Genomic DNA, 21,245 nt, shown 5'->3' with positions numbered 1-21,245 from the left:
CCTTTAAAAATTCAAAATGGCGAAAATATAGAATTTTGTAGTTTTACACTTGACTGGGATATTATATTCACTGATCAAATCGAGGTGTTCCACACCAAAAGAGATAGAATACTTCAGACAGTTTTTTTTTTTTTTTTAAATAAATCAAAAATATTTCACAATTTTGTAAATGTGTCTCTGCTTAAACAAACGGTTAGTTTCTTTTTTGCAACGATCATATCAAGTTTTCCTTTTTTTTTAGTGTACGTCTACTCTCTAAAACTTTAATATTGTGTTTGAAATTTTTAAGTATAACATGAATACTACCCTTTCATGATACAGGTTATGTTATGCTCGTAAATTTTATGATGGTATGACACTAAACCCCTTACGAGAGGGATTGTGCTTGATTTTTATATGATGAAGACATAATCTTTCAATCAGTTTAATTGAGGCCTGGAGCTGGTATGTCAGTAACTGCTTGTAGTCCTTTGTTAATTAATATTGATCATTTTCATTTTGCTTAGTTTCTTCTGTTTCCTATTCTAACATGGGACGCGGACTTCTTTTGAACTGAGTTTTACTGTACATATTGATGTGTGTTAGTTTATTTTACATTGGCTAGAGGTATATGGGGAGAGTTGAGATCTCACAAAACATGTTTAACCCCGCTACATTTTTTTTCGGAGTTTAGTGTGACGTCCATGTTTGGTGAACTAGTATACATTTTTGTTCAGACGACAGCTGAAGATCGCCTTCGGGTGCAGGTTTTTTTTTTAGCTGTGTTGCAGACCCATTAGTTGCGTTGGGCTGTGTTCTGCTCTTGATCGGGTTGTTTTCTCTTTGGCAAATTTCCCGTTTCAATTCTCAATTTTATTTTTAATGTTTACCGCTTCTAGTCTCAAACGATTTTTTTAACTTCATTCTTTGTTTGGTGACATATTGTCTTACTATTGGAATAGTTGCTGCACGAACCATTTTCGATATGTAAAAATGAACATAAAGATAAGAAAGGCTTTGATATTAAGGCAGCGCCCTTCGAATGTTCTCAGGGACGTCACTAGAAACGAATGTTACAGAAATAAAGTATGAAGAAAACATAACTCTAAAGCCAGTTATATCTTTTTGCAGACTTAAATGAGGCAAGTATGACACAATATGAAAATATGACTTAAATTTATGATTTCAAAATCCTGACCAACATATGTTTCTTGCTATTCAGAACATTTAAGAAGAATTCTCTGTAAGGACCAGAATTTTAATGAAGGGGCCAGACATGCATAGTCTCAGAATTGGGTCATACTTGTAGACAGAATATATTACCACCCTACAATAACTTAAACGATATAAAAATTCAAAGTTTCAGTATGGTTGCCATGGTAACCACTCATGCTTATTTTCGTCCATTTTACATGGAAAAATACCTTTTTTTTTGCCATTTTCTGTAATTCAATTCTCATTATGCATAACTGATAGGGCAGTAACAAAGAAAACATGAACTTAATAAAGTTTAATCATGACATAAATATATCTATTGATAAATTTCGATATTTCCTTACGATAAAAAAAATATAGAAGGTCACCCCCCTTTTTTCATTTTTTTTAATGTCAAATTTTGAATGGTTTTCTAAGGCTAATATATAAAAATGCACCAAATCACTGATAAAGTTATTACTCTTTTCAAAGAACATTATTATTATGCTGTCCAAAATAAAAAAAAATATAGTGGGGTAAGAAGTATTTATAGTGAAACATGAACCCCAAAAAGCCCCCACCCAGTTGCAAATTTTCTGCATTTGACACATATCAAAGTAATGTTTTTTTATTTTTTTACTTTCAATTATTAACCAAAATGTTCAAAAAGGATAGGCAAATGAGTGATATGAAAAGCAAAAGATTGATAAGGAATTTAAGATCAATACTCTAAAGGTCAAGGTCAGAGGTCAATGTCAAAGATCTAAAATATTGACAATTTTGACAAAATTTGTAGATTTCCAATGATATTCCTGGCTGTTGTTTAATGTTAATAATATATATTTACATTGTTTATTGCTATAAAGAAAGAAATCCAAATAAAACTTGCCAGATTAAAAAAATCAAGATCGAAGGTCAAGGTCAAAATAAAAAAAAACAAAAAAACAAAAAAAATTACTCCACTTCCCGACATGTTTTAATTTTCTTCATGTTACCTTCAATTAATAGGATAATATTAAATCAAGGATAACTTGAAGGACATTATATTTATTAGTTTTTATTAATCAAGCTGGTCAAATACCAAGGTCATTTCCACAAAATTCAAGGTCAAGGGTTAAGGTGAAATTACATGATCAAATATAGAAAAATTTTTGTCTAGTCTTAGTCTAGTATTATAACAGGTCTTATTGAATTGTTTTCTTTAATTTAGCTAGTCAGCAAATTAGGATATGTCATTTAGAGGTTAAGAAAGGTTCAAATCGTACTTTCAGATCAACTGTTAAAAGGTCAAGGTAAAATTTTCAACAAGTTTTTGCCTTGACAAAATGAGATTTGGCGTTAAATGTTCATACTAGAATTAACAAAAAAACATAAAAGTACATATATTAAAACTGAATTATATATATGTGTTATCTAAAAACATGTGATACAATATTTGATGATTGAAAGTAGATGATTGAGCATAATTCTATGGAGGAACTGTTCATTGTCGTGATTGATCACAGTTATAAAGAAACACTGTCCAAAATCTCTTGTTTAAGGCATCTTTTGTTAGTTTCCTCTTCGGCAGATCTGAAATCTTCAAGGTCGGTCTTTCGGTCTTTAAGTGCCAACCTTGAAAAAAAAGGCTGTTATCTGCTGCCCAGTTAAATAATCTTTCCTGGAAAATACATATTTCCCCTCCTCTTGCAACTGTCTCATCTCATCAGCTGCTTGAAATGGATCCACTTTTCTACCCGATACCTTCCCAATATCAAATTTTTCCTTCATGTAGTTCACTTGGGATTGACTAAAAACAGTTCTTTTCTTTTTACTCTTCAGTGCCCATCCTCTTCCCGATTCTGAAGTACGGCAGTCACTTAAGTTGCAATCAAGTTGAACCCTTGTTCCGTCAAACAAAGAGTTAACCTTTTGTCCATACATTGTTTTTGCTTTATCTTGAGTTGTTTTTTCATTGTGATAATCACAATTACCAACAATGATGTGTTGCTCCAGTGCACATTGAGTTTTAAAAGCTCTTGTGCAGCCATCTTTTGGGCAATCATATGGCTGATTTATGGAGTTCTTCTTTTGTTTTTTTGGAATTGGTTCAACAAGTTCTTCTTCTTGTGCCATAACTGAAATGGTTAAAAAAATACTTATTATTTTCAAACAGAATTTTATCATTTTATTTAGTGTATAAATATGATAAATTTTTTAAAAATAAATAATCACAGTCAACTGCAGTAATTCTCTTACTGAGAAACATGCAAAATGTGTAGCCTTTACTTTAACTGTTCAGTCCAACCTTCCATAGAATATACAGATTAAGAAATCATAAGCATTCAAAATGCCCACTGTTGTCTGGATCATTTTCTGTTCTGACTCTTCCACAATATTACATTTTTTTGCTTGAATTTGAGGTTAAATTTGTGTTTATCTTTTAATTATTAGTTAACTCTTTTACAAGTACAATAAACAGGTGATGTATCATGTCCAGTACTATAGAAAAAAATTCATGTAACATTTCATTGCATATAAGAAAATAACCATCACTGGAAGTTAACCAATCAAATTTTCACCCTTATTCTTCCTGTGTACAAGCTTTAATAACCATGTAACCTTAAGTTTCCAAAATATTCTATAGAAACACCAAATAAAAAAACAATGGTACTTTGAAACACCCAAAATATATGTCTATGACACAGAATTTTTTTTACTGCAATGAAATGTAGGATAAATTTCCTACAACTGTCAAATTCAATTTAATATTTGTTTTTTACCCTTTTTTGTATGCAACCGGATGTGACGTACTATGATTTGGTGGTATTACACCTAAAAGAACCAAAAAAATCATGTTCCAAATATGCAACTCTTATGTTTAACAGTTAATTACTGTGGCTACTGAGTTAATTTAAATTGTTTAAATGAATTGTAAAAAATAAAATTAAATTTAGCTGGAAGTTGAATAACCGGTTATTTTATACGACCGCAAAAATTAAAAATTTTTTGGTCGTATATTGGTATGATGTTGGCGTCGTCGTCGTCGTCCGGCGTCGTCCGGCGTTGTCCGAAGACACATTGGTTTTCGCACTCTAACTTTAATTTAAATGAATGGATCTCCATGAAATTTTACCATAAGGTTCAATACCAAGAAAGGAAGGTTGGGATTGATTTTGGGGGTTATGGTACCAACAGTTAAGGAATTAGGGGCCAAAAAGGGGCCAAAAATAAGAATTTTTGTAACTTCCAGACAATAACTTGTGTGTAAGTGTATGGATCTCTCTGACATTGTAACACAAGGTTCCATATCACAAAGGGAAGGCTGTAATTGATTTTGGGGGTAATTGCCTCAAAATTTTAGGAATTAGGGGCCAAAAAAGGGGCAAAAAACAAGCATTTTTCTAGTTTCATGACAATAACTTGTGTGTAAGTGTTTGGATATTTCTGAAATTGTACTACAAGGTTCCATATCACAAAGGGAAAGCTGGAATTGAGTTTGGGGGTAATTGCCAGAAACGTTTAGGAATTGGGGGCCAAAAAGGGGTCAAAAATAAGCATTTTTCTAGTTTCCAGACAATAACTTGTGTTCAAGTGTATGGATCTCTCTGAAATTGTACTGCAAGGTACCATACCACAAAGGGAAGGCTTGGATTGAGTTTAGGGGTGATGAATCATAAGGGGGTTCAAAAAATTTGGGGGGGGATTTTTTTTTTTTTTTTTCTTTTTTTCCTTTTTTTTTTCTTTTAAAATTTTCCATTTTAAGTTGGTTATTTCTGATTTATATTTAAAAGCAAATAATAATGATATGGTAGGAGATACACACCAAACAGGATGTGTAAATTATTATATAATAAGTATTGTGCAATAGCAAGAAATTTTCAATTGCACAGTATTGCACAATAGCAAGAAATCTTCAATTGCACAGTATTGCGCAATAGCAAGAAATCTTCAATTGCACAGTATTGCGCAATAGCAAGAAATATCCAATGGCACATTATTGCGCAATAGCAAGAAATTGTCAATTGTACAGTATTGCGCAATAGCAAGAAATATTCAATTGCACAGTATTGTGCAAAAGAAGATACTTCGTATAAATTGCTTATTTCTTGATCAATTTCAATGGGGTTTTATTCTTGAATTCTTGGGGTTCTTTAATATGCTGAATCTAACCGTGTATTAAGTTTTTGGATTTTGGGCCCCGTTTTTAAATTGGTCCACATTGAGGTCCAAAGGGTCCAAAATTTAACTTTGTTTGATTTCATAAAAAATTGAATTATTGGGGTTCTTTGATATGCCAAATCTAACCGTGTATTTAGATTCTTAATTTTTGGTTCCGTTTTCAAATTGGTCTACATTAAGGTCCAAAGGGTCCAAAATTAAACTTAGTTTGATTTTAACAAAAATGGGAATTTTTAGGGTTCTTTGATATGCTGAATCTAAACATGTATTTAGATTTTTGATTATGGGCCCAGTTTTTAAGTTGGTCCAAATCGGGGTCCCAAATTAAACTTTGTTTGATTTCAACAAAAGTTGAATATATGGGGTTCTTTGATATGCTGAATCTAACCATGTATTTAGATTTTTGATTTATGGGCCCCGTTATCAACTTTTTCCACATTGAGGTCAAAAGGGTCCAAAATTAAACTTTGTTTGATTTCATCAAAAATTGAATTCTTGGGGTTCTTTGATATGCTGAATCTAACCATGTATTTAGATTTTGGATATTGGACCATAATAGGTGAATGTCCAATTTAAAATTTTTAAGTTCTTAGACCACATTCATTCTGTGTCAGAAACCTATGCTGTGTCAAATATTTAATCACAATCCAAATTCAGAGCTGTATCAAGCTTGAATGTTGTGTCCATACTTGCCCCAACTGTTCAGGGTTTGACCTCTGCGGTCGTATCAAGCTGCGCCCTGCGGAGCATTTTATTAAAACTTGCATTACCTTCTATTTCCAACAACTGAGGAGCTGCAATTGTCCAATCAACTTTAACCAACAGATTGGTTCTTTGCTCTGTGGTTCCAATGTTGTCCCATGATATTCGCTTTCCTACAAAAAATTATATACTAATTAGTCACAATTTCCTATTGTCAAATTGTTACAATCTCATTGTATTGCAAGAACTAGTTCAAACTTCAGTTACAGAAATACTGTGACAAAATTTGTGAAAATCACTCATGAAAGACAATTTATATTTGAACAGTTGCTCCATAGTTATCAAGATGAAAACAAAGTAACCACTTTAGTTGACATTACTTTAAAAGTATAAAAAATAGATCAAATTGCTTACACTGATAAGTTTCATAACCTAATGTTGTTTTGGTATTGAAGAAATTGACATGCATACAAGAGCAGTATACTGATTTTGATTTAATTTTTGATTGTTGGTATTTTAACGCCACTCTTAAGCACCACTTTAGGGCTATTTTGGGGTGACCAGGTTTAATTGATGGAAGAAGCAGGGGTGCCCTGAAAATACCACTGACCTTCGATAGGAAAACTGACGATCCTATTCAATAGATTGGTGTCTAATGCAGTCCTGTATGATCGGGGTATGAACTCAAAACCTTAGTGATGACTGTCTAGTGATTACAGTAGCAACCTAGACCAACTGGCCACCGAGGTCCAAGCAGTAAACTGATGAAGTTTCACCACTATATTGTGTTTAAGCATGAAAAAGTACAATTAACTAAACGTACACCTTAACCATGTTAACCATGGTAAACAAGCAGATAATATCCATTGGGACCTAAAACTCCACTTGTTAGTTTCATAGTTCTGATTCATAATTCTGGTTAATACCTTCTCCTATTCCATATGCCTTCCAAACTGTTATTCCATTGACATCAAATGAAAAATTATGCAATTGTGTAATTCCAGTTATTGGTTTTATCTTTGACTTCTCTGCATCCAAATTAGTTACAATGTCAACGACTCTAACCCTGAATGATCCTTTCTGTTTAACCTCTATAGCCTGTAAAAAAAACAGAAATGAAAAATAGAATTGCTATGCTTATAACTGTGCATAACTTCTTGGGTTTGCCAAATGAATACCAATTCTCTTATCATATAACTATGAATAAAGTCTTGGCTAGAATTAATGCATACCAAATCTCAAATGATACTTTGTGTCCTTAGTGTATTGTTTGTTGTTCATTATGTTGTTCTGATGAGGTATGTCCTTTTTAATTGAATTTTACTGTAGTGTACACACTTTTGATGAGCTGTGTTATATACGAGCTGTAACAGGTTAAGGGATGAACTCGCACTAGCAAGCAATGTTAAACCTTGCTACATACTATTTTTGCCTGTTCCAAGTCAGATGCATTGTTATTTTGCTATTTTTTGGTGTTGTGCATTAATTAGGTTGTAAGTTTTCTTAAGGTGTTTATAAAATGTTTTTATACAAGCTTCAGCCGTGTTAAAGCATGCAATACCTTAATGGCTTTAGCTCTATTTTGAAGGTCATACAGTGATTTTAGTTGCTTATATATCTCTGGTGGAGAGTTGTCTCATTGACAATACAATCACAACACATTATATTTTTTTGTAATTGATATACTTCTTACTCTTTAGCTTTGCATATAAATTGTCATTTACTAAATTTTTTAAAATACTCTTTTATTCAGACTTACCTGTTTCATCTCCTCTGCAGATGTGACATCATGACCCTCATTAATGTATCTTCTAACATATGCCTTGATATGTGAAGCCCTGCGGTCACATGGACCTGCAAAAATGTGTAAACTGTCACTACATAGAATTCAATGGTTGCAATATCAATATTTATATACATTTATTGTGTATGTGAGAAACTACTAAAAAAAAAAGAGTTTTTCTGCATACTAGCCTTTCTATACAAATGCAATGATCCAAATATCAGAAACAGAGGGCAAGACCTTTAAAATTGCTTTAAAATAATTGCCATTGTACATGTATACCATTTGGACAGTACAAAATTCATTTGCAGGTTACAAAAATTAAATTTTGATTATTCTTTTCCCATCTGAGGACAACAAAAAACACAAAAATCCTTCAATCAAAAGCTGACTTGAAAGATTTTTCTTTTGAATAACTGAGTTGCAAACTATGACAATTTACCTTTGCCATCCTGTGCTTCACTGAAGTTGTACGTTTTCAACTTATCCCCCAGTTCAGCTCTAAGGGCTACCATCATCATTGTGTTCTTGTAGCATCCTGCATTATCTGAGAAGAAGTTCACCTCCTGTATGTTTGGTACTTGTTTTGTCAGATCATGGACTACATCACACAACACAGAAGCAGTAACAGAACCATCTTGAGATATCTAAAATAGATCATGACAATGTTATATTACTTGTAACAAGCCATTTGAATCAAACTTAATCTGTGTTGTACAGTGGTTCAAATTTGGTATTTGAAATAAGTTAAAAGAATGCAACTTTGATACAGAAATAAAGAAAAGGGAAATCAGGGTTTATAATTGATTGCAGCAAAAATAATTTATTGTAAATTCAGAAAGTAATTGCCTGCTTTTATTATGAATTATTGTGATAAAATAACCCGGTCACATTTTTGCAATAATTTTTGAATTTACCGAAATTAAAATAGATTACAAAATTTATTTGAAAGTTTTGATATTGAAATTAAATATCTATTAGCCTAACTTATATGCAATGAATATTTTCCAATTATCAAAAGATTTCTGAAAGTTAATAAAATATCTGAAGGAATTCTTTTTCAAAAGCTGAAAACTTGAAATAATAGATAATTATATCCCTTAATAGTTTTGTTCTTTACAAAAAACCTAGCAATATCTTTTTATTACCTGGGATGAAAAAATGTGTACATATGTTATTGTCTTTAGTTCTTCCCCTTGTTTGTACAAAGTTACTGAAATGTGCCAGTTGATTCCACGTTTGGCAAACCAGTCACTCTGTCCTTCTCTAAATTTGCGTGGTAGAAATTTCATTGCCCAGTCACATGTGATAAGTGCTTGATTTTCATTTAAATTCTTTAATAGATCTAGCCTTGCACCTTCTTGATTCCTAGCTCTCATAGCATGACTTTTCCAATCTTTTATAGCTTCTACAGCATTTTCAACCTGAAAATTTAATTATGGTATAAAGAAAAGTGGTTAATACTTAATTTACACACAGTCTTCCTCTTTTAATACAATTCAACAACCTAAGCCCTTACATACATGTATACTATTGATGTCAGGGCAATTCCACTGGTCATATATTCTTTTCATGTCTATCAAGGGAGGTAACCGCATTTTATGATGGCTATTTGGAGAAAAAGGAGTTTTTAAATTATTGTTTGTACTAAAATGTATTTGTTTTGGCCAAAGTATTGAATAATTTGCTAAGACAAATAAAAATTTCTTAGTATACTTCTCCATTTAATCAATGAAGTGGAAATTAATTGATAAAAATTACCTGGAATACAATGGAATCTTTATTGTCCCATGTACCATCCTGTGTTAGAGTACTTATTTCAGCTAACAAATCTGCCAAGTCAATACACTGTACACAACTGTGTTTATGCTGGGTGTTACAACTTTGGGAGAAGCACTTTTCACTATCACTTAGAGCAAACATTTGGCAATGATCTGGAACAGCATTCTCTTTTTGGATATGTACCTTTTGATAAAAAAAAATCTAAACCATTAGAAAGATTTGTCACAAACTGAAGAAAGAAAAAGGATAAACAAAATCATCATAAATCTGTTGTCCCATGCACAACATACAAATAGATCTAATAGTTTGTTAAAACTGAGCAGTTAACATAAATGAAATAAATGCATATTAGGAATTGAGATAATAATAAATTATCCTGAATACATGTACTTGTTTGAAAAATAAAAATTTGTCTCATAAAGCAACAATAACTATATAAAAATACACAACTTTACATGACATTTATAAATCTTGTGATGTTTAATTTAGTATCTATATCATTGATACATCCAAAAAAATAAAGAGATCACATGTAAATTACTGAGTAACATATGGGTTAAATTATTAAACACATAGATCATCAATAGCGAAAACAGGAGTCTCTATTGCTCAACTGAACAATGCATTGGTTAAAAGTCCTAGTTATTTTCAATCCTACCAGTTGAAGTGAACTTGGATATTTTTTTATTTTTCAAAGAAGTAATTCCATCCAACATTGGTTCAAATGTGCCTTATGGTATCAATATATAGACAGTGAGGGGTGACAATTACAGCTAGCTCACACTGTAGTTCACTTAAGCTAAAATGTCACAGACAATTTGTTTAATTATAACGTTTCCAATAACATAATTTAGACATTCAATGTGTTTTCAAATACCTTAAAATCTGACTTTATGTATCTCTTCCCATTCAGCAATTTTGACTTCAATTCTTTCTTCTTTTCACTTGATGCACTAAGTTTTTCTATGATTATCTCAAGATCTTGAAATGCCTTTCCACCCTCTGCAACGTAATAATCAAGTCCCTCAACACATTTTCTAACGGAAGCAGCACAGTCATTAAGTATCTTATACATTGTACTTCTTCCTACAATTACAAATTAGTCATGTACACTTTTAATTGATATACACATATAAATTTCAATTTGATAACACACCAATTTTTTTAATGTTATTATGAATAAAATCATATATTAATGACTGCGACATCATTATTTTCTGTGAAAAATCTATATTATCTTTTTCAAATCAGCACACATTAGCTGTCAAGGTTTCCCCATGTTTCTTGTAGCCACCAATACTAGAGTACTAGTTACATGCATATGCAATTTACTTTTCTATGACTGTCAATTTCTTTTCAGCCCTTTATTTTTAATTATTTAACAGCTGTATCTGTGTTAAATACTTATCAAGGGTACTTGGCTTATAATTTTTCCTACGCCAGATGCGAGTTTTATCTGTACAAGACTCATCAGTGACGCTCAAATCAAAATAAATTGTATGTTTAAAAGTGTTTATTTATCTTGATAATCTTACCTAAATGACCAACATTTTCGGAATCACAGAACTGGATGTACTGGTTAACAAGGGATGACGGTGCAAGGCTTCGTATCAAATTTGGAACATTGACTATTTCTCCAGATGTTAGCTTCATAGTCTTCATACCAAAAGGCAGATCTTTTACAACATCTGAGCTGACGATGAAATCTATGAAGTGTTCCAACTCTGCTACGTCTATCTTGTTTCTTGTTAGTTTTTCTCTGGACACTGGGAGGCCACAACCTACTTCATCACTGTGCTGTTTGGCAGCATAAAATCTGTACTTTGTCAGATCCGGTATCATCTAAAAAAAAAATAAAAATTAAATAGATATAAAAGCAACAAAAATATTATCAATAAAAAAATATCTGAAAAATTTGGTGATAACTATTAAAATTGAGAATGGAAATGGGGAATGTGTCAAAGAGACAACAACCCGACCATAGAACAGACAACAGCAGAAGGTCACCAACAGGTCTTCAACGCAGCAAGAAACTCCCGCAACCGGAGGCGCCCCCCAGCCGGCCCCCAAACAAATATATACACCAGTTCAGTGACAATGAACGCCACACCAAACACCAAACTGCACACAAGAAACCAAAACCAAAAATAACACAAGACCAACATAGGCTAGAGGCTTAACTGTATTGTATCCTAAGCTTGGCATTCGTAAAATGTAGATTTTACTGTTGCAAATTGAGTTTGCCTAGCAACGTGTAGAGGAGCTAGGTAAACGGATATTTGCGACAGTAAAATTAAGTTTTACGAAGGCCAAGCTTAAAATACAATACATTTATCTCCATTCTAATGCTATATATTAAAATAAATTCCATGTAATAAATATTTTGGCTTTAAATGACATAAATTACTTGCAAAAAAGATGCAGCATACCTCTCTGACCTCATCAAAGCTGTAATTTCTGGATAAGACTGATAGAATTTGTCTTCTTAATGTCCATGTTTCTGCAGAATTATATGTGTCCTTTAGTATTAGTGCTGTTTCATCAAGTGTAGAGGACTTTTCAGGTTTATGTGCCGAAAATACAGACTTAAACATCAAATCTTTCAAAGTGTCTCCCTCTCCAGGGCAGATGGTTTCACATATTACTGACATACACTGCAGTGCTTTTGACACGCATCTCTGCTTGGTTTTATGTGTAGATTCTAATAATGGAATCAATTTTTCCTTCACAGGTGATACATCTGATGTTGCCAGGAAGGAATTCAGCCTCTGTAATTTGTCCATCATACAAACTGATGCCTCCGAATATTGACTGTCACCTGTCTCAAAGCACATACTTTCACTCTCTGTTTGACTATTACCATCTGTTGTTGTTTCCTAAGAAAAATATGCTTTAAGTTATATATATTCTGGATTGGTTGTCTAATCATACATAAAAAACTCAACAGATAACTCACCTTGAAACACTTTTGCAAATGCCATATAACAAGAAAAATATGTCCACCGTGAGTACACTGATGCCTGGTTGCAATTTCATCTTTTATTTTCATGATAAGGGAGCCAAAACATTTGGGTCAAAACCCTTATTTGGCATACATTTAAGGAAGAACACATCATTAGGAACATATGTACTAAGCTTCAAAATCTTGAAAATTCAATGTCATTAAAACTGAATCTGGATGGACAGACAGACAGAAGGACAAACAAACAAACAGACAGATGAACAAACGAATGAACAGACAGACTGATGCACAGACCAAAAAAACATAATGTCAGCCTCTACTATCATAGGCAGGACATAACAATCAGTCTAGATTGATAATGTTCATAATAATTAAAGACACATGAAATATATTCACAAAATCGAAATTCTATTAATTTAATGACTAGCTAGCTGCCATTGCTAGTGGTCTAAAAATTACATTTCATTTTTTTTAATATTCTAGCTTTAAAAGTATATATACTTGGATTTCTTTTAAACTGAGTTTTACTGTGCGTATTGCTATGTGTTTCTTTATTCTACATTGGCTAGAGGTTTATGGGAGGGTTGAGATCTCACAAAACATGTTTAACCCCGCCGCATTTTTTTGCGCCTGTCCCAAGTCAGGAGCCTCTGGCCTTTGTTAGTCTTGTATGCTTTTAAATTTTAGTTCATTTATATGTTTTATATACTAGTACACAATTTTATTTAGGGGCAGGATTTTCTTGCTGCATTGAAGACCCATTGGTCGCCTTCGGCTGTTGTCTGCTCTTACGTCGGGTTGTTGTCTCTTTGACATATTCCCCATTTCCATTCTCAATTTTATGCAAGAGAAAACTTCTGGAAACTTATAATATGAATAGACTGACAATCATAAAATCTTAAATGAGTATTGTTTATATATGTGTCTGTTTATTTTTTTTCTTCTCTGTAATGGTTATGTAGTATCATTGATATGACTTCATCTTATTGTGTTAATCCAATACACTTCCATTCAATATTTTAAAATTTATTTGTTAATGTTAAAGATTAGATAATCTGATATAATGTTAAAATGAAAAGTACCTTTTGGTGATCATTCAAAAGTTTTTTACATGAATCTGAACTATAACATTTGTCTTCTCTTTTCTCTCTATTAATGTTTAAAGCTAAATTGTTGTCATAGTCAATCTGAAAAGATAAAATTACATATAACAGTGATAATGAAATGAGAGCTTCATTAACATAATTGAACTAAAAACTCTACATATTTGTACTCAAAATTTTATTCACATATTTGTTTTGCTATTGGTATTGTTCATGAAAAACTTGACTTGGCTGCACGTGACAAGGAACCTTTTTGCCTTGGGTTTCTAGAAGGTCTGTGCTATATTCATTTTTTCAGTTTTCATTATTATTTATGTTTAATGCTATTGATTTTTACATTAAGGTAGCTCAGGTGTTTTCCTCCATCTTGGATTTTGAAGAAGCAGATAACAATTGGTCTAGATCTTTAATGAAATGTGCAAATTTTGAGAGTAGTATGTAATTCATGTGTAAGACTTTTAATGTAAATATAGAAAATTATGTGTTTTATCATATTTACGGGCTGTATAATTTCTAAAAAAAAACACCATATTTGTGTTTGATTCATTTTTCTTTCAACTTTGCCAAATAAGGGGAGATAACTCAGATAGTAGGGAGATAACTCAGATAAAGTAGTTTTATAATAGAAAGTGTTGTGAATTTACCTATTTTAATATGCAGCAAGAAAACAAGTTCGGTAACCCCATTTTTTCTTTTTCTTATCTGAAAGCATGTTATAAGAGCTATCTTCTCACATTTTATCTTAACATTCTATGGACAGGTGTAGTTTTCTTTTTATCACACAAAATTGGATTTTCCATGCATAATCTATACAAAATCTGACAATTATGCACAACCTGTAGCGTGAAAAAAAGTCCAGTGACCTATACTTTTTATTATATTTTTGAAAAAGGCATGATAAAAACTTCATTTTGACAAATTATTAAAATATTCTATGGATTTTAATTAAGACGCCCCAGCCACCTTAACTAGTTTAATGGTATAGAGTAAAATCAGACAAACATAAAACATTTACATATATATGTATATATATATATATATGTTTTATTTAAATCTGTCTATTTTTCTTGTATGTAATATTTTGCTCTGTGTTGAAAGCCTTATAGTATAACCTTTACTAAATATAATGTTCTTATCAGACATTTGGTTTGAAGTGGTAAGTTTTCTCTTTTGCAATCCTATCACAATTCTATTGTACTGTTACTGTAATACTTTTGAAGCAAAGATACTTTAAGAAATATATATATATATTAATAAGAAGATGTGGTATGATTGTCTCTTTGAATATCTACATCAATTCATTCACTAATTCTTTCAAGTTCCAGATGAATTCAAATATCAAGATTATTGAGTAAATAAATATCAAAAGCGAAACTGATACAACCAAATACTGAGTTTATGTCATTATGTCTGGTATAAAATATTGATAACATTATTAAGTATTTTTAAAGCTCATCCATATTTTTTACTATATGTTTTGGTCTAATAATAATACTTAATCAGAAGGTTTTCTAATTGAATTAATGTTGTCTTAATAGCATAAAATGCAATTATATTAAATCAAAAATTATTTATCAATATATATAATATACTATAATAATAATATACAAAATACCTTTAACAATGGCTCTACAGGGATTTGCTCATTTGGCACTGAAACTTCAACATGTTCATCTGGTTTGCCTGATGATAAGTGTTTTCTGCAGTTTGAACAGATAGCTGTTTGTAAAAAAAAAAAAAAAACATGTTACACTCAATAATTTAAGAAACATATATAATATATTCTGATACATTTTATTGAAAGTTAATAAATATAAGCAATAAAACTCAGCAGTGTTGAAAGTTGACTTGATAAATTGTTGCTTCTTATTGTATTAAAGTTCAAAATATTATATGCACATACATAAAATTGCTATAAAAAATCAAAAAGTAAAAGCACTAAGTATGTTAATGATTTAAAATTATTTAATAAGGGAATTTGCTTCCTTAATGGTGATTTACCAAAGAATATCTGGACTTTACACATTTTTATCAAAAATTTCCATAAAATATAGGGGGCGGGAGGATTAGCCCAAAAGTAATAGTATGTCAGGAGGCGCAACAAATAAATTTAATTAAGCTTTTTGTGTTTCAGTTAATAGTTGAGTGCAATTATACTAACTCTACAAGGATTTATTCATTATATAATACAGAAGACAGATTGATTGCTTGATGGCTTTGCCAAATGCTATGGTAATGTTAACAATTACATTGTCTATCAGTGAAACTCATCAACTCACTGTTTTGTGATGCAGATAATGATATTTTTCATTAGAATTGCACATAATCACATCTATGGAAGTTTAACTATAATATACTTTTTATCTGAAACTATTTTAAGGTAAATTATATTTGCATGCTAGAATAATATTCTAGCAAAATTTTCTTTAAAAATAATTTTTTTTATCAAATGCAATGGTTTGAAGTTTGCTCAATATATTTTATGTCAGTTAAAAGTCAGAATATTTTTATATAACAAAATTTAAGGGAGGCAGCAACAACTTTTGTTAGCCTAACAATTTTTTAAAGGGAGGTAATTTGTTCTAAAAAATGTTATATCTATGTTTGTGGAAGTATTGTCAGGTGTGTTAATCAATACGCTGAAGCCTTAAGTACTGTTTTACAATTTATCATCTAGTATCTTAATAAGTGTTAGTATCACTGTCGGTTCATTCATAATTTCCGAAAATATTTTTGGTGATTCTTCAAGATCTGTTGCCGTGTTGGCGTTGCAAGATGAAATGGGGTAAGAAATATTTATTTAAAATGCAGATCATCCATATATATTATTATTTGAATATTTTGATCAGCCAAAAATTGATTGGTGTTGAATTTTTATAATACTTACGGGTTCCAATAGCCAGTACAATACCAGTACTGCTGTGGATCTTCATCATTGCATCCTTTGTTATGTTTCTCTCCGCCCTTGGAACTGTCTTCTTATGGTGTGAAAGCAGTGTAGGAATAGCACATCGAACAGATTTATTCTTAGACCGGTTTTTAACCAACATTTTCTCCAAATGAACATTGCAAACTGAAAAGTTTCTTGTTCTTTGACAGAAAAGCAGACCAACTTCTGACAATAATATGTCTGATGTTTCCCTATCTATGTCACAGAGGCTTTCAAATGAACTACTACAACACACAGATGTGTCAAAAAAACTGAAACTACAATTCATCTCACTCTTATCTGATTATTTCTAAACTAGGTGCATACATATTATCATCTTGTGTCGTCTGTTATGTTGTTATGGCTATGGATTGTTTTTGCTTCTTATTAGAAGAGGCAATAAAAGGGAAGTAACTCTCTGACAAAAATGATGCTTAATTGAAAGATTTCAATGGTTATTGTAAAAAAAATAATGTTTACCCCACCAATTTTTTTTTCTTAATTGATTGTCTTTGGTTGCTTATTTTAAAATATCTATACTACAGTTAATGATGTTTGGTGCAATTAATATATTTTTCCTGTGAAAATTCCTAAGTTTTTTAAGAAAAACATCGAAGGGTCCTATACAATGAGCTCTCATACTATCAATCGGACCTCCAAGGTAAATGAAGACAAATAAATATTTTCATATGACCATTTCAATATTATTTATTTAGTGCATATTCATTTAATTGAACAATGTCTTTGCAATTTGTATCTTTTATCAAGAAACTGATTTTTTAGTCTAAATTACATTATTAGAAATATGACATGCTGTTTCCATAGCAACCATAGCAACTCTTTCAGATCTGAACACATTTTTGAATTACTATTGCCAGATGAAGTGTCCCTACAAATTTTTTTAAAAATCTGTGAACATTCATGTCTTCATGAGTTTGATCCTTAGGGAGAACTGGTGTTAAAACCTTACTCTAGATAATTGGATATGTAGCATGCGTAAACAATCTGATGGAATATTACATATATTTACCTTTAACTTTTTTCAATGATAATGGTTCAGTAGTTTTCTATTGAGCTTTGTTCGCAATACAAATATAATCCATTCATTCATTTAAGTTTAATAAGGCACATGAAACGAAAGAAAGGGTATATATTCTTGAAATATTCGATTTTTCTTATTATCAAATTGAAGGAAAACATGCTGAAATAAGAAACAATATATAGACTATCTTAAGCAATACACTCATTGGATATATTGGGCTTACAATTTTTTTTTTTAAATAGTCATTGCATGAACACTTTAAAAAAATTAAGTTAAATATTTATTACGATTAAATGATACATCTTTGTAGGTTTCTTTTTCAATATTTTATTCTAAAAGCACCATGTACATCCCTCCCCCTTTCGGTACCATCCACCCAATAAACAGAGATTGGTACTCGTATGCTTACTTCATTCTTTTTACTTTATCCTTTGCATGTTTTTACAAATAATCACATGTTTGAAATTTTTATAATTGCGTTCACGATTTCCCCTAAAATGCAGACTTAACACTTGAAAAATTTAAATAATTATAATATTTATATATCATATAATCAGACATATATTTACTTTATTGTAGAACTTTAAAATTTTAAAGATCCATATATAAATGACAAATAACACCCAATTACAGTGTGGTGGTAAATAAACACCTTGGGATATTTAAACCTTTTATACCTTATATTTCAATGTAATTGACTCAGTAGTTTTCTATATCAGTGTTTTTACAAGGTCACTCCAAATAAGATTTTAACTTGGATATTTAACTTTAATTTATTTTCATTTTTAAAGCAGCAGAATGGGACATTTTTAAATGAAATGGTCGTAGACAACTAATTGAATTATACACGCGCATATCTGTCTTAATAAAAAAAAACTCAACTTAATATAAATCAGTGCTATGAATAGTTTAGTTGTTTATTCCACTCAGTGTGGTTGCATTATTACAAGGGAAATAAAAGAAAATGATTAATTAAGAATTATTGAATCTATGATACCTATTTTTTTAGTTTTTATCTCGACATTTTCTTAATTTTTCACAAAATGGAACAAACCTCAAGGTATTTTCTAAAAAAAATCGATAGATACTGATACCTATACTTGCTTGTATAGTGGTTTGTTTCAAAGAACTCTCATGTAAGCAACGAGTATATTAATCTTATAGATTAAAACATAATACATTAACACATTATCTTCTAGGAGAAACCTAAATGAAAAGAAAATATGAAACGACTTTTGTTTATTAACCTTATGATTTTATGTTTAACGGATGACTTTAATTACCATTTTGGCCTTAACAAATCAAAATTGTGAAGCAAAATAATTATGTAGGTATTTTTGTCTAAAATATTAAATTCATACCAACAGGAAAATACCTCAGACAGAAAGTTTTTTTAAGTCTCCCAAACGTAGTTTGGGAAGACTTATTGTTTTTGCTCAGTTCTTATTATTATTATTATTATTATTATTATTATTCTTCCTCTTCCTCTTCCGCCGCTTTTAAATTTGAACTTGTCCGCACCCGTTCTCCAAAACCGCTTGTTAGACTAACATGTCTAGTGTTGCAATCAGGGTTTTGTTTGTGCAATGTGGTTTATAAAGGGGTACTTTGAGGGGCAAAAAGAAAAGAGGGTTTTACTAAAGAACCCTATGGGATTTTATTTTTTAAAATTTTCAAATGATTATAAATTGAAAACCGTTTGTGATAGACACAATCTTTTTAATTGAAAATGTTCCAGATGATAAAACCCGTTAAATAAAATACAGGGTTAGTCCCCAGGGGTCACTCCCACCCCCTGCCATTTAAGAAAGTTCTAATACCTTGTACGTGGTCAAGATCCCCACCCCTTAACCATATATATTCCTATTCGTCATGTCTCGAACATTTGAATGATGTATACGGCCAGTCCCCAGGGGTTCCCCCCACGCCCAATGTTCTAATATTTTGTAAATGGTCGAGATCCCCACCCCTAAACCATATATTCTGGTTTGTCATGCCAAGATGATTTGAATGATATTCAGGGTTAGTCCCCAGGCATCACTAATGCATATAACTTTACTGGACCAAACCAATTTTCACTAGACTTTGCCCAATGTCAGGCGACCCTGGGAATTACGAATTATGGGAGCTTCGTTTGGGAGACATCGTAACAGCATCCTGTTACAATCATTTCTTGTTTTCAATTACATTTTAAATATTTTATGTTTTTGTCAAATTGTTTACGGTAAAATGGACAGTTGGTTTTTTATGATGCACCGATGATACCAAGTTTTCCATTTTATCGTGCACGTAAATTCTAAAAAAAACCTTATAAAGACAACAGTAGTATACCGCTGCTCAAAAGTCATCAATCGTTTTTGGATCATCAGTTGTTTCTGAATTGATGGAGAAGATATACCCTTTAAAACGTTAAGAAATTTATAATGAATTTAGGTTTCCGCTTTCCGCCAGAATTGGTTTTTAAAACTTAAAATTCTTTTTTTTTTGTGTTAATACAAATCGTCAGTGCACGAACCTCTCACATTGATGATTATGAACTTAAGGCAATACACCTTCACTGTTCAGATAGGGATAACAATCCCATGAACATTCTTTTTTGGTATAGTACAGGTCTGTGAATATCAAACAATTCACAGAAATAAGATATTTAGAGAGCAAGAACCAGAAAGCCAGTAATGTTCTTTTACAGGCTATATGAGGCAAGTATGACCCAAAATTAAAATATGTCTAAAATCATTGATATAAAACATTGTTTATTGTTATGATTGATTGATTGATTGATTGTTGCTTAACGTCCAGTGGCAAATATTTCATGCATATTCAGGACGAGAACAAGTTAAGAATAAATACAATAGGTAGGTTCTGTAATAGGGGCGTCCGGGATGAAGGTCGGAGAAATTTAGACTGCCACGGGAAATGAGGGTATATTGGATAGGGACAGAAATTTAGCCTTGCAACAGGTCACCTACGGACCCCTCAAAGAGTTGTTACAAGGGTTCTTAACGTGCAAAGAACGTGGCACTCTCTTTACACGAGGCATCGGATTTAACGTCCCCATTCTGACCGGACGTGGCTGCAAATTTGTACATCCCGCACAGCCAAACGGACGCCCCACTTTAGCGAGGGTTTTACCGCCGGTCGGAGGAAGACCAATGGTGACCATATTTCTATTCCCCAGTCACCCTTGGGGAGTTTTTATTGTTATGAAGATCTTTTTAAAATTACCCTAGATAATTTCAATATAGCATGCGTAAACAACCTGGTGGAATATGATATCTGTATACATTTAAATTAAATCAATTTTACTGGCTCAGTAGTTTTCCATTGACTTCTGTTCGTAATACAAATATGATACAATAGTCGGTTTTGTGTAATAAAGCTGATAGACACGCAGAGTAATGTTTTGAAAGGATTGTCAAAACGAGAAAAAATGTCTTTCGTTTTAGTAAAAGTTTAAAAGAATAAACATCTTGTTTCTTTTTTCTTTACTCCTCAACAAAAGGCAATTTTACTATAATGTAACTCATTGTATAATACATGATAGATTGATTGATAATCATGTTTTCTAAAGATATCAGCGTGGAGTCAACAAATTTCAACCTGTATTT

At 31.5% G+C, this 21,245-nt stretch overlaps 2 protein-coding genes across 2 annotated transcripts in view; one reads left to right on the top strand and one right to left on the bottom strand.

The window, feature by feature from the left end:
- The window catches only part of LOC127707292 (uncharacterized), an 81,928-nt gene that overhangs the window by 14,307 nt on the left and 46,376 nt on the right, over positions 1–21,245 (top strand). The gene's annotated exons all lie outside the window — the stretch shown is intronic.
- LOC127707307 (uncharacterized) lies at positions 1,475–13,834 on the bottom strand. Its single transcript, XM_052211834.1, has 11 exons — positions 13,646–13,834; positions 12,031–12,477; positions 11,137–11,443; positions 10,479–10,687; positions 9,581–9,784; positions 8,968–9,243; positions 8,262–8,466; positions 7,796–7,890; positions 6,963–7,134; positions 6,105–6,209; positions 1,475–3,290 (listed from the first exon to the last, which is right to left on the bottom strand). Exons 2-11 carry the CDS (start codon positions 12,433–12,435, stop codon positions 2,776–2,778), a joined length of 2,493 nt encoding a protein of 830 aa, XP_052067794.1. The 5' UTR covers positions 12,436–12,477; positions 13,646–13,834; the 3' UTR covers positions 1,475–2,775.

Source organism: Mytilus californianus, unplaced genomic scaffold (assembly GCF_021869535.1).
Source record: "Mytilus californianus isolate M0D057914Y unplaced genomic scaffold, xbMytCali1.0.p SCAF_62, whole genome shotgun sequence".
NCBI lineage: Eukaryota > Metazoa > Mollusca > Bivalvia > Mytilida > Mytilidae > Mytilus > Mytilus californianus.
Note: the sequence above shows the minus strand (reverse complement) of the source record. Positions and strands in the feature narration are given on the sequence as shown.